Below are 13,382 nucleotides of genomic sequence, written 5' to 3'. Positions count from 1 at the left end.
CTGCTATTTTTGAATAATGGTTGGTGGTGGTTAAAATCTAAAATGACACCGATGCTTTCCCGGTCGTAACGGTTTAAAGGTGGGCGTTTGTTGTGTAACAGCATATGTAGGAGAGGGAGACAGGCGGCCATGGGAGGGGCCGGAGCTAGTTGGGCGTGTCCCAGGTAGACTGGATATTCTTGCTGGATGAGGATAGGTGAACTGAAGAAGAAGAGGCGGGACCTTCTGAAATGGCATGGCAACAACACGCTTATAAAGACAGAGAGGTTCTCCCGACCAGGTGACAGACAGTTCAGTTCAGCTCCCTTCATGTTTCGGTGAATCAAGTCCAGCAACACCTTGTGAATAGAATCACAATGCTCAGCCTTATCAGGTTACCACGCGTTCTCACCATCAACCAAGTGCCCAAAGTAAGTTCTCCTAATTCACTACGTCTAATCTATGCTGATATTTAACATGCTGATTCTGAGGTGAATCAATCAAGGAATATGGATACTGAAAGAAAACACTGTCCTGATATATTCTCAAAGCATAAGAAAAGCTATTGTTGATATAACTATAATTATGTTGTTGATAATACTGTATACTATTTGCGATATTTCTTTAATTCAGATCAATACAAAATAAGTCATAAAGAAATACATAATTTTCCTCTACCTGATATTAATGATATGATGGGCAAAAATTATAAAGTTATAAAAATGCATTGAGCATCTAAAACTGAAGACCCCATTAAAAAAAAACTATAACTGTTTAACGACTTAAACCCCAGCATAAGATCTACAAGCTCATAATGTGATGTGTTGTGAGCCTGTACTGTAGATCTGATATGGTGGTTTTACTTAAGTGTAGAAATACTCTTGTTACAAGTACAAGTCCGGAATTCAAAATGTACTTGAGTAAAAGTACAAAGGTATTGGAATCAAACTGTACTTGAGTAAGTACTCATTGTGCAGAATATCCCAAGTTTTCAAATGTATACAAATCTTTTGAAAATAGCCAATCTACAAGTTCACAATGCGCCGCGAAAACTTGTAGATCGGCTATTATCAAATGGCAAAATGTTTTAGGGCTATAACTAAAGATTTCAAATAATTGGAGTCAAGTAAAAACTAAATGAATGCATCTGAGATGTAGTGGAGTAGAAGTAAAAGTACAGAATATTTGAAATACATTTTTTTTTTTTACTTAAGGACAGTAACTTTACACCACTGGACATCAACCATATACGGTTTTAAGTGGTTAATTCTGTCGAGGTCGGTGTCGTTCACATGTCAGTGACACCTAAACATGAGTGTTCTTGTCTCAGTCAGGTCTTCCATGAGGACAATATCGTCTCTGGGTAACACCACCCTGTTAGTGTTTAATTTAAACCTTGTCTCAGGTCTTCCATGAGGACAATATCGTCTCTGGGTAACACCACCCTGTTAGTGTTTAATTTAAACCTTGTCTCAGGTCTTCCATGAGGACTCTATCATCTCTGGGTACCGCCACCCCTGCAGCTCAGCCACTGACTGCATCCTCAGCCTCTTCCAGATGACCAATGAGACTCTCAACATCTGGACCCACTTCCTGCCTACATGGTCAGTCCGTCACACATGTTTAAATTTCATATCGTAGCTGACGGGAAATGATTAGAATTAGAATAATACATTAGAAGAATAATACATTAAATATTTGCTAGATGAGTGTGGTCAGGCCAACACCAACTGGCTCTACAGTGTTGTTAACTATACCTCCACACTCTCCTGTCTAACATCAGAGTCTAGAGCTCTACGGTGTTGTTAACTATACCTCCACACTCTCCTGTCTAACATCAGAGTCTAGAGCTCTACAGTGTTGTTAACTCTGCTGTGCATCTTGCCTTTCTTGGCTTTATCCTGAGTGTCAGTTTGATTGCCACTTGTTCTGGGTGCCTGATACAGTGCACTTCCAGCCACATCCTTTTCTCTGAACTGGATCTGTGACCCGTGGTAGGTCCCCATAGAGCAGAAAAAGAAAGAAAGAAGACCATACTGCATCAAATCAACAATCTTTACTATAACATCTGTTCGAACATAGGCCAAACTGTCAAATAATATAAGAAAGAGGCAAACTGTGTGAAAATGGTTATTTTTTACAATACCTGTGGATCAGAGTCGAACTAAAAAACGAAATACATTCAAAGTGCTTGTCAGGGTGGGGAGTAAGTTCCCAGATGATTCTTTTGGGGGGTCCCCAGTTCAAATATTATTTTTTTGGGGGTTCCCCGGTTCAAATATTTGGGGGGACACTTTGACACTTGTTCTGGGATCGCGGTTCTTAGGATATCCGGTTGCTCTACCGTCCACTCTACCCCATAACCACTGCCACGCCTCCAAAAGGTTGTGAACCACTGCCGTAGACTCATAGAGGACCACATTTCTGATGTGGTCCGTCCATGTGACACCTATTGTGCCATTGATTTTGTGTAGACTCCATCCAGGGCTAGTTCTCCGTAGTGATTCTTTCTGAACTGCAGGTGATCTCATATGTATCTCATATGTTTTCACAGACATCTCTGTTTAAGTATCTGATGGAGAGTATCCCTCTGTCCTGCGACACGTGGGAGGAAACCTGTGAAACATGAAAAGCTTGCATAATTAGGGTTCAGGCAGCAACTCATCATACCTTGACTTGACTCCAGCGATGCATATGTTCTCTGGCAGACTGGCACGTACCTCACTGGCATGTGAATGAACCAGTTTCTCATATCCACCTCTCTGCACATCCTCAGAGCAGGAGATCATGCATATATTAATAATAATAATTTGCAGGTGATATGTGATTATAATGTATATGAGTCAACATCATTGAGCTTGTGGTATTTCTATTAATAGTCACTGTGATGAATGATCATATTATGGTCAAACAATCTTACTTCAACCTTCAGGTTGAATGTAATTTGTGTCAATGAATCAACATTACAAAATATATATTTTAAATAAGAATATTATTAATAATTTTAATATTGATTATTTTTAATTCAATGGACTAAATTCATTAGTCTGATTATCATAGTTCATTATATAACGGTGGTTGTTGCACAAAAATGCATTATTTTATTATTAAGAGGTTTTTTTTATAAATTTGTTTACATCCTTAAGCACACTTTCATGATTTGTTTGGAATGAGAGCACAACACCCAGGGGGACTAAATGTGTAGATCTCCTATAGATAAATCCACAGAAGGGTGCTGTGGGGCTGGGCACAGCCATAACTGCACATACCATTAAGCACACCTCAGCTAGGCCTCGATTAGCTACACCTGACCTACAGGGCACTGCTCCATGGATTAGCTACACCTGACCTACAGGGCACTGCTCCATGGATTAGCTACACCTGACCTACAGGGCACTGCTCCATGGATTAGCTACACCTGACGTACAGGGCACTGCTCCATGGATTAGCTACACCTGACCTACAGGGCACTGCTACATGGATTAGCTACACCTGACCTACAGGGCACTGCTCCATGGATTAGCTACACCTGACCTACAGGGCACTGCTCCATGGATTAGCTACACCTGACGTACAGGGCACTGCTCCATGGATTAGCTACACCTGACCTACAGGGCACTGCTCCATGGATTAGCTACACCTGACCTACAGGGCACTGCTCCATGGATTAGCTACACCTGACCTACAGGGCACTGCTCCATGGATTAGCTACACCTGACCTACAGGGCACTGCTCCATGGATTAGCTACACCTGACCTAAAGGGCACTGCTCCATGGATTAGCTACACCTGACCTAAAGGGCACTGCTCCATGGATTAGCTACACCTGACCTAAAGGGCACTGCTCCATGGATTAGCTACACCTGACCTACAGGGCACTGCTCCATGGATTAGCTACACCTGACGTACAGGGCACTGCTCCATGGATTAGCTACACCTGACCTACAGGGCACTGCTCCATGGATTAGCTACACCTGACGTACAGGGCACTGCTCCATGGATTCGTCTATAGATTCACATGCTTTGTTCTGAGGCCTCTTGTGTGCAACAACAAGCCCTCAGGACTAAAAGCTCTCTAGTATTACAACACATACTCATTGAACCATTCGTTACGGCTCACTTTACTCTGGTCTGAGGTCAGAAATCATTCATAACCTAAGGCAGGGGTGGGCAACTTTGACGATGGAGAGGGCCACTATATTTCCACATTAACTACAGAGGGCCACATTGCATATTACTGTCGTAGCAAAAATAGCCGATCTACAAGCTCAACGTGTCTCAATGCAACGCGTTTTGAGCTATTTTTTGCTATATTGAATTGAAAACCTGAATATTTTTTTGCTATTTTTGAATTGGAATCCTGAAAAGTAACCTTTTTATTGCATTTCAAATGCATTTAGTTATAGTTATGTTAACTTTATGCACTGTGAACATAACTACATTGGACATAAAAAGACAATAACATTTTGATACTAGTCATTAGTCATTTAATACTAGTCATGAAGTAATTAAAGTGGGTTTGGAATTGCAACAGCTGAAATCAATACTATATCAGTATTCTGATATTAACCTGCGGGCCGCATTGAGTGAATGTGGGGGCCGCATGTGGCCCCCGGGCCACCAGTTGCCCACCACTGACCTAAGGGGTTAAATGGACTCAGAACTTCAGGCTAAAAGAGGGAGTATACTTGGTTACAAAACAACAATTACGCATTTCAACCTTTTAGAATTAAATTAAGTTATTGATAAAGTAGATAAAAGGTTGAATAGAGATTGAGACAATTATAGACTGTGATTGAGACAAAGAAACTGTGCGTGCGTGCGAGCGTGAGTATGCTCGCATGTGTTTGTGTGTGTGGGGGGGGTTCTGTTGTGTTGAGAGATAAACACTGTGACACTGTCTCAACAGAGCACACCCATCATTCATAATTCCATAATTGCGTGTTTCATTCTGATAGATATGTACTTTATGTAAGTTCCCTCGAAAGACTGCATTCTTCTTACCGCTTGTTTCTGAGAATGGGGAGTGTGTTAGTTAGTGTCAGGTTAGTGATCCCTCAGTCAGTCCTCCCCAGAGTCCCCACTGAGATGATGTTTGTTTTGACTGAACAGTCCCAGGGAGAGGGTGTGTGTGTGCGTGAGAATCAGGGTGTGTAGGTGAATGTGTATGCGTGAGGGTGTGTGTGTCCTGGGACCTGCAGGTGTGGAATTGTATGCCTGCAGACACTAATGAGCTAGTCTCTGCTTAACATTCTCTGATGTGTTGCCTCAATTAGTCTACTACGATGGGGAAACTCACACATTACGGTCGCTTTGTTAATGAGGCGCGCTGAGTTATGGAAACACTGTCCATTATATGCATACACACCTGGTAGGCCTGAGCTAACAACAGATAACATCTGATAGTTGTTATTTGCACACGCAAAACACTATATGCAGCCTACCATCCAGTGTTAATTTTGAGTACATTTTAATTTAGTCTTAGCCATATTTTAGTCTGAAATGTTTTGGTCTACTTTTAGTCGACTAAATCTATGGATGATTTTGTCGATTTAAATTAATAATTTTTGCCATTTGACGTGCAACAAATTATATACATTTCTGATTGAGTCATAACATGAAAGTAATAGCCTATATGTTTGTTTACCCAGGGTATCTGTATGATACCCTGGGTAAACAAACATATAGAATCTATATTATGTTTGTTTAATAAAGTAATAATCTATATTATAAATATAGATTATTACTTTCATACAGATGTTGCTTATATTTCCTCTCAGGTACTTCCTATGGAAGCTGCTAACGGTGGTACTGATGCAGACTGCGTGGCAGGACTCTTTCACCTGGCCCTTCTTGGTGTTCCTCCTGGCGTGTTGCACGTACCCGCTGGCCTCCAGCTGTGCCCACACCTTCAGCACCATGTCACCACGTGCACGACACATCTGCTTCTTCTTCGATTACGGCGCCCTCAGTTTCTACAGTCTGGGTATGTACGTACTGTATGCATGTGCAGTGTTCAGCACACTACAGCCTGCTACTATGTTACCTTACATACGTTCGTATGTGCAGGCTTCAGCACACTACAGCCTGCTATGTTAGCTTACATACGTATGTATGTGCGGGTGCATATCTTTGGTCCGACGTCCCAACAGTCCGACAGGCACAGGTATGACACCCCAAACCCTAACGTGGAAGCCATGGGTGAGTCGATCTTAGCCGGCCACATAGCCAAGAGTGAGTCTTAACCAGCCACGTATGCCGGAGCCAGGAGTGAGTCTTAACCAGCCACGTATGCCGGAGCCAGGAGTGAGTCTTAACCAGCCACGTATGCCAGAGCTTTTGTCAAACAGAAAACCAAAGCTATGACAGGGACTTATAGTGTGACAGTATGATTAAGCCTTACCGAACCAGCCATGATGTGGCCCATAATACAGCAAGGTATGCAATTATGCATGAACCTTAATAATGTGCTATGCTGTACGCTTGTGTGTGTGTGTGTGTGTGTGTGTGTGTGTGTGTGTGTGTGTGTGTGTGTGTGTGTGTGTGTGTGTGTGTGTGTGTGTGTGTGTGTGTGTGTGTGTGTGTGTGTGTGTGTGTGTGTGTGTGTGTGACGTGTGTGTGTGTGTGTACAGTGTACAGTGTACAGTGTACACGCACAGACATACAAACATATTTGAAACCACCATATCTCTTCCACAATCTAAAGGTTTGTGAATTCCTTGTCATGCTCAGGGTCAGCGGTTGTCTACTCAGCGTACGTCTTCCCTGACAGGTGGCTTAACAGCACGTTCCACCATCTCTACGTCCCCATAGCGGTCCTCAACACACTGCTCTGCACCGCCATGGCCTGCTGCTCCAGGTGCGGACACTACTCTGTCTATTTCACACCAGCACTGGTTCACTATGGAACACTATTTGTGTCTCCATAGGGAACAAATTATCAAATTATTGGCTAAGGAATGTGACAGAAACAATGAAATGTGGGCGAAATACTCCTTTAAGTACAATTTTGAGGTGTTTTTAGTTTATTGGAGCATTTCTAATTGTCAGTACTTCTACTTCTACTCCTCAATACATCTCAGAGGCAAATATTATATCTCTACTCCACTATAATTATTTGAAAAGTTTGTAGATTTTGATTATTACCGTATTATGAAAACATACACAAAACAAACATTACCCACTTCAGCCCTACATTCCGGTCATTTGAAAATAGCCGATCTACAAGATCGATGCGACACACAAAATATTTTTATAACAATACTTATGCAATAATTTTGAATACCGGCCTTTTACTTGTAACAGAGTATTTCTACATTGCATTATATTGATACTTTTATACTATCAATACTGATACTGTTAAAAACTGTGAGTACTTTTCCCACCACTGCACAATGTGCGTCATCTCTTGCATGTACTTTGTTATTGTTTTGGTAACGTTTGATGATGCTTTAATAACTTTTCCTCCCATCTGTCTCTGTTAAGGCTAGGCTTACCATTCCTACAATATGACCATTTCATCGTCAAAAGGTAAAGGCCCTTCACCCTTCTGTTCGTTTCAACCACTGTCACGAAAAACTACATTTTTTCACTGATGAAAACAAACAAAACAAAAACTATGCGACTAAAACTAAGACTAAATATACTGATAATTTTGTCAACAAATAAAAACTACCGGTAGACTAAAACTAAGAGAAGAACTAGTCATTTCATGTTGGTTGCATTCAGGTGGGGAGCTGCGCTCTGAAAGCAGCAGATCTACAAGTCATTCACTATGAGCTTGCAAATCGGCTATTTTCAGCATGTAACCAAGTGTAAAATCAGCCATTACGACACCATCAAGGCATCGCTGCCCAAAGTACATTTTAGTCGACAAAATCAACTGTAGCTTTAGTTGACTAAAATCTTACATGTAGCTGTCTAAAACTAGACTAATACTAAAACATACAAATGACTAAAATATGACTATGACTCAAACTAAATCTAAATTTGCTGTAAAAAAAATACAAAAATAAAACACTGGTCCCAACATTGTTTCTCCAGTTGCTTGGAATAGTTGTACTACTAAGAAATGTTGAAGAAAACAGATATACTATCACACACATATATTATCACCATATTCGCTGAGCAACACAGACAGTTGTACTGAAAAATAGCCCTTATCCATCCTCTTACGTGATTGCACATAGAATTTATCTTGTATTTCATTAAATAAGGATTTATTCTTTGTTCAACAATTGAGCAACTTGCTTGTCAGTGGAGTGGATCTCACCCAACCTTGAACAAAGAGACCCACCCTAGAAAGAACATAATGAACTTTCGGGTGGTTTCAGCTGGGCATATTTTATCTAAGGACTGAAATGGAGAACAGTAAATATATGATAGATTATATACAGTAGCAACCTATATGAACTATATCAATTGGAGAACTGTAAATCATGTTTTCATCAAGCTAATCTGTTGATAATAATAATAGAAGTGTCTGGCTGTGTTTGAAAATGTTGTGCGTCACAGATTCCTAGAACTGGTTGTGTGATTCTCAGAGTGATGATAACGCCATCTTGTTATGAGCAACAATAAGAATAAGACACATGTTGGCTCACTTAGAACAGTGGTTCTCAACCTGTGGGGTCGGGATCTTCCCCTCATGTTATTGGGGGGGTCCCAGATGACAGTACATTTAAGGTAAATAGTTAATTTAATTTAATATTTTTAATACATAAAAAAAATTAAAGAAATGAAAATGTCTCAAAAGTAATCAACAAACTATACTATAAAAACATTGGTCAAATTTTCAAATAATATAAGAAAGAGGCAAACATTTAGAAAATAGGCTTAATGTAATGCCTCAACTCCTACAATTCCAAGTGCTTGTCAGCGTGGGTCGGTCCCCAGTTCAATATAATGATTATTTTGGTGGGGTCCCCAGTTCAATATAATGATTATTTTGGTGGGGTCCCCAGTTCAATATAATGATCATTTTGGTGGGGTGAGGGTCCCCAGTTCAAATATGATTATTTTGGTGGGGTCCCCTGCAGTTCAAATATGATTATTTTGGTGGGGTCCCCTGCAGTTCAAATATGAATATTTTGGTGGGGTCCCCAGTTCAAATATGATTATTTTGGGGGGTGGCGGCCTGAAAAGGTTGTGCACCACTGACAGAAGATGTGAGATAATTGGCTACAAATTTATAACAACAAACACAAACTGTATCAGTACATTCTGAGTATGAATCTGAGCACGATAATAAACGAGAACTGTACCATGTGTGACGAAATCGATTTAGGTTTTTAGATCAAAATCAAAGGAAAGGAACCCAAAATTTCACAAATGTATGTCACAGAAATACTTTGACAATGCCAGAGACACTTAACCAGCATTGTTTGAGTTAGTTTGGTTTGTGTATCATTTCTTTGGTTAGATTCTGAGATGAGCATTTTATACTATATCTGTGGAGGATAATAGTTCCTTTTGTTATATAACAGATTCCCAGAGTGCCAGAGTCCAAAGTTTGGAAAGGCTCTCCGCGTTGTGGCGTTTGCTTACCCCTACCTGTTTGACAGCATTCCTCTGTTCTATCGGGTAAGACCACCACTACTACGATGGGTGGAGCACAGATCTCTATAGAGGCATGATGCCCCTCTACCTCCCTCCATTGTTTGTGTGTGTACACGTGTGTGTGTGTGTGTGTGTGTGTGTGTGTGCCATTGCATTGTTTTGGCATGCAATAAGCAGTGTTAATTTTGACAGCAAATATTATATAGTTATAGTCATATTTTAGTCATCTGAAATGTTTTGGTTGACTAAATATCATAAGATTTTAGTCGACTAAATTTACAGTTGATTTTGACGACAAAAATGTATGTTGGCGGTGCCTTGATGGTGTCGTAATGGCAGATTTTACACTTGGTAATTGGTTCCATGCTGAAAATAGCAAATCTACAAGCTCACAATGCGTGTCTGTTTTGGCAGGTCTTCATGTGTGTGGGTGAGGGCTGCACAGACACTGACAGCAACATGCAGCATTGCTACCACATTTCCCTGGCCTTCCTCACCAGCTTTCTGTTTGCTACACACCTACCTGAGCGGCTGGCCCCTGGTAGCTTTGACTACATAGGTAAGTGAGAACTGTTATTAAACAATAGTATATATTTTATGAGCATCTCATCAATATCAAATCAACTAATCAATTAATTCCTGAGCGTGGCACGGCTGCAGCTCACCGCTCCTTGGCTGAGGCTCACCGCTCCAAGAGATGCATGGGTCAAATGCGGAGAACAAATTTTACTGTGGTAACGTGTGTGACAAATCATACGACTTTGACTTTGAATATGTCCGTACACAGACAAATGTATCCGTGGCAAGACTTGTCCTTGTCCATTATAATATCCATGTTTTCTTCAGAATATGTATGACACTGATTTACTATGACACTATGGCACATTATGAATCCACTAGGACAGTGGTTCTCAATTATGTTTTTCTTTCTTTCTTTTTTTCAAGGACCCCATAACTCTGAGAGTGTACAAATGGAACAGGTCAATTTGTTTCCATTTGTACCATCTCGGCATTACAGACATGTAATGGTAATTTAGGGCTAGCTCTTTTACTGTATGTGTTTGGCAGTCTACTAATTTAGCATTATGCAAAAATGTCCAACTATATAATGTATTAAAAAGAAGGAAAATAGCAGATCTACAATATTGTGAGCTTGTAGAGCTGCTATTTTGAAATGGCTGAAATGTACATAGGGCTGAAGTGGTTACTTTGTTTTGTAATAATAATCAAAAACTACAAGTAACTACGTTTTCAAATAATTGCAGTGGAGTAAAAGTACAAGTACAATATCTAGTGGAGTAGAAGTAAGAGAGAAAAAAAGTAGTACAGTACAGTACACTACTTGAGTAAATTAAATGTTGAAAACCAGTGTCCTTTACATTCAACTACGTTGCTTTTCTGCCCCCTGCAGGTCACAGCCATCAACTGTTCCATGTGTGTGGTATCATGGGGACTCATTTCCAGATGAAGGCCATCGAGCTGGACATGGCCACACGACGCACCTGGCTCCTCGCACACTCGCTGCCCGTGAACTTCGCCAACACACTGGTGGTAATATTGTTGTCGTTGTTGCTGAATCTGGCCATCATCATGCTGTTCTCCCTGCCTCTCCTCTGGGCTCCGGAGGCGGTCAGCCGGGAAGAAACAAGTCACAGGAAAGGCCAGAAGACAGCCGTGACAACGAGCTGTGCGGCCTGTGCCTGCTACTAAAATCCCACTAGGCCTACTGCCAACTGGTAGGCAGGAAAATGTCAACCAGAATAACCCGTTCTGAGTGAAACTTACCTATATGCACTGGCCCTATAGGGTTGACGTGGTGTCTCATGGTTGCTAGGGCCGACACTTACCAGCACTCCACTTGCCTCCACACTTCCACAGACTATTCATAAGTACTCTGCCAAGGTTCTAAGATTATTATCTCACCCTCAATGTCTTCACATATTGTACAGTCAATATAAAACACATTATTCTTTAGGACCACTCACTCTACGCAATGTCATCAAACAGCGATGGGCAGTTGGGCACCTATGGTAACATCATTCTACAGGCCACAGGTTTTTGCGTTACACCTTTTTTATTATTATTATTATTATTTATTTATTTATTAAAATCTTTCTCCCCTTGGCAGTAGTGCAAGACCGGATCGATCGAGCGGCATGGTCGAGCTTTTAGTATACATAACTACAAGAATGCAGATGTGAGGAAGCATTATAGGGATGAGATCAGATTATCGTGTTCTCTGGAACTACACTAGAGAACCTTGACAAATGCCTGTTAAGCAGTGGTGGAAAAAGTACTCACAATTCACAATATCAATACTGCAATATAGAAATACTCTGTTACAAGTAAAAGCCCTGAAATAATGTACAAAAGTATTGGCATCAAAATGAAAAGTACCAAAAGTAAAAGTAATCAGCTGCTATTTTCAAAAGGCCAAAATCAAGTGGTTTAATGTATGTTTTGTAATAATAATCTAAATCTACAAAGTAACTAGTAATAACTAAAGTTTTCAAATAAACATATTGGAAAAGTACAAATTTGGATGTAATGGAGTAGAAGTGAAATAATTGGAAATTGGAAATACTCCAGTCTTCAGTAAAGTCAAAGTACCTCACAATGTTACTATAGTACAGTACTTGAGTAAATGTAGTTACTTTCCACCACTACTGATAACTGTTGAGACTTTCTTTTAATTCATTTTCATATTCAGGATAGATTGTGTTGATAGATTGTACATAACGGTACACATTTTACACTGAGCAGCAGTGGCTCAGTGGTAGAGTGGCCGGTAGAGCGGCCGGAAGGGAATCGCAAGGTTCCTATTGATCCAGGGCTCCCCCAGAATTAGTGTCGAAGTGTCCTTGAGCAAGACTCTGAACCCTAATTACTCCCAATGTGCAGGTTGGTGCATGGTTTCCTTCGCCATCGGTGTATGAATGTGTGTGTGAATGGGTGAATGTAATGCTGCTAATGCACAATCTATGTAAAGCGCTTTGGATAAAGGCGCTATATAAACTTTACAACAGGCTGGCAACAGCTGGAAGTAGGCATTGCCATGGGTTGCTCAATCTCGCCCATCTTGTTTGTCGCAGCCTTTGAGATCATCCTCATAGGGGCTAGGCAGATGGTCGGAGGAGTGAAACTGCCTTCAGGTCAAAGGCTACCAGCAGTGAGAGGCTACATGGACGATATCACCACCATACTCCAGACAGCAGCATGCACAACAAGACTGCTGAAGAGGATAGACGAGCTTGTGGGCTGGGCGAGGATGAAGATCAAACCCCCCAAATCACGCAGTCTGTCTATCAGGAAAGGAGTCAGAAGCACCATCTTTGTCGCAGGCGGTGAGAATATCCCATTGCTGGCAGATCAACCTGTTCGTAGCCTGGGTCGTATCTACACAGCTGAGCTCTCTGACAGGCAGATGGGGGAGACAGTGAGGAAGCAGCTCGCAGATGGCCTGGCTAAGATCAATCAAAGCCAACTCCCTGGGAAGTACAAAGTATGGTGTTACCAGTTCATACTGTACCAAAGGGTGATGTGGCCACTGAAGATGAGCGAAATCCCCTCCTCAGTGGTAAGCAAGATGGACGGGGTGGCTAACTCGTTCATCAGGAAGTGGCTGGGTCTACCAAGATGCTTTTCAGACGTAGGCCTCTTTGGTAGGAACACGCTGCAACTACCACTGCGATCCATCAGCATGGGATACAAGCAAGAGAAGGCTCGGCTGGTGCTGGAGCTGAGGGATTCCACTGACCAGCTGGTGAGAGCAGCGGGCACCCAGATAAGAACAGGAAGAAAGTGGAAAGCCCAAGAAGAGGTCGACATGGCAATCGGCAGGCTGAA

The 13,382-nt window shown here is 41.4% G+C and overlaps 1 protein-coding gene across 2 annotated transcripts; it reads left to right on the top strand.

Moving 5' to 3' along the window:
- Positions 1 to 267: 267 nt before the first annotated feature.
- On the top strand, positions 268 to 12,066 carry LOC310855256 (membrane progestin receptor gamma-B-like). 2 transcript variants are annotated; one of them, XM_083760190.1, is made up of 8 exons: positions 268 to 410; positions 1,456 to 1,583; positions 5,759 to 5,964; positions 6,711 to 6,837; positions 7,464 to 7,508; positions 9,464 to 9,560; positions 9,951 to 10,095; positions 10,948 to 12,066. In XM_083760190.1, the coding sequence occupies exons 1-8, from the start codon at positions 357 to 359 to the stop codon at positions 11,244 to 11,246; spliced, it is 1,101 nt and encodes a 366-aa protein (XP_083616316.1). In that variant the 5' UTR covers positions 268 to 356; the 3' UTR covers positions 11,247 to 12,066. The 2 variants fall into 2 exon arrangements, with proteins under 2 accessions (XP_083616316.1, XP_083616317.1); XM_083760191.1 differs by having other exon boundaries at positions 301 to 410; positions 1,432 to 1,583.
- The last annotated feature ends 1,316 nt before the right edge of the window (positions 12,067 to 13,382 follow it).

Source organism: Protomyctophum parallelum, assembly GCF_964188405.1.
Source record: "Protomyctophum parallelum genome assembly, chromosome: 2".
NCBI lineage: Eukaryota > Metazoa > Chordata > Actinopteri > Myctophiformes > Myctophidae > Protomyctophum > Protomyctophum parallelum.
The sequence above is the reverse complement of the archived record's forward strand: the minus strand, read 5'-3'. Positions and strand labels throughout refer to the sequence as shown.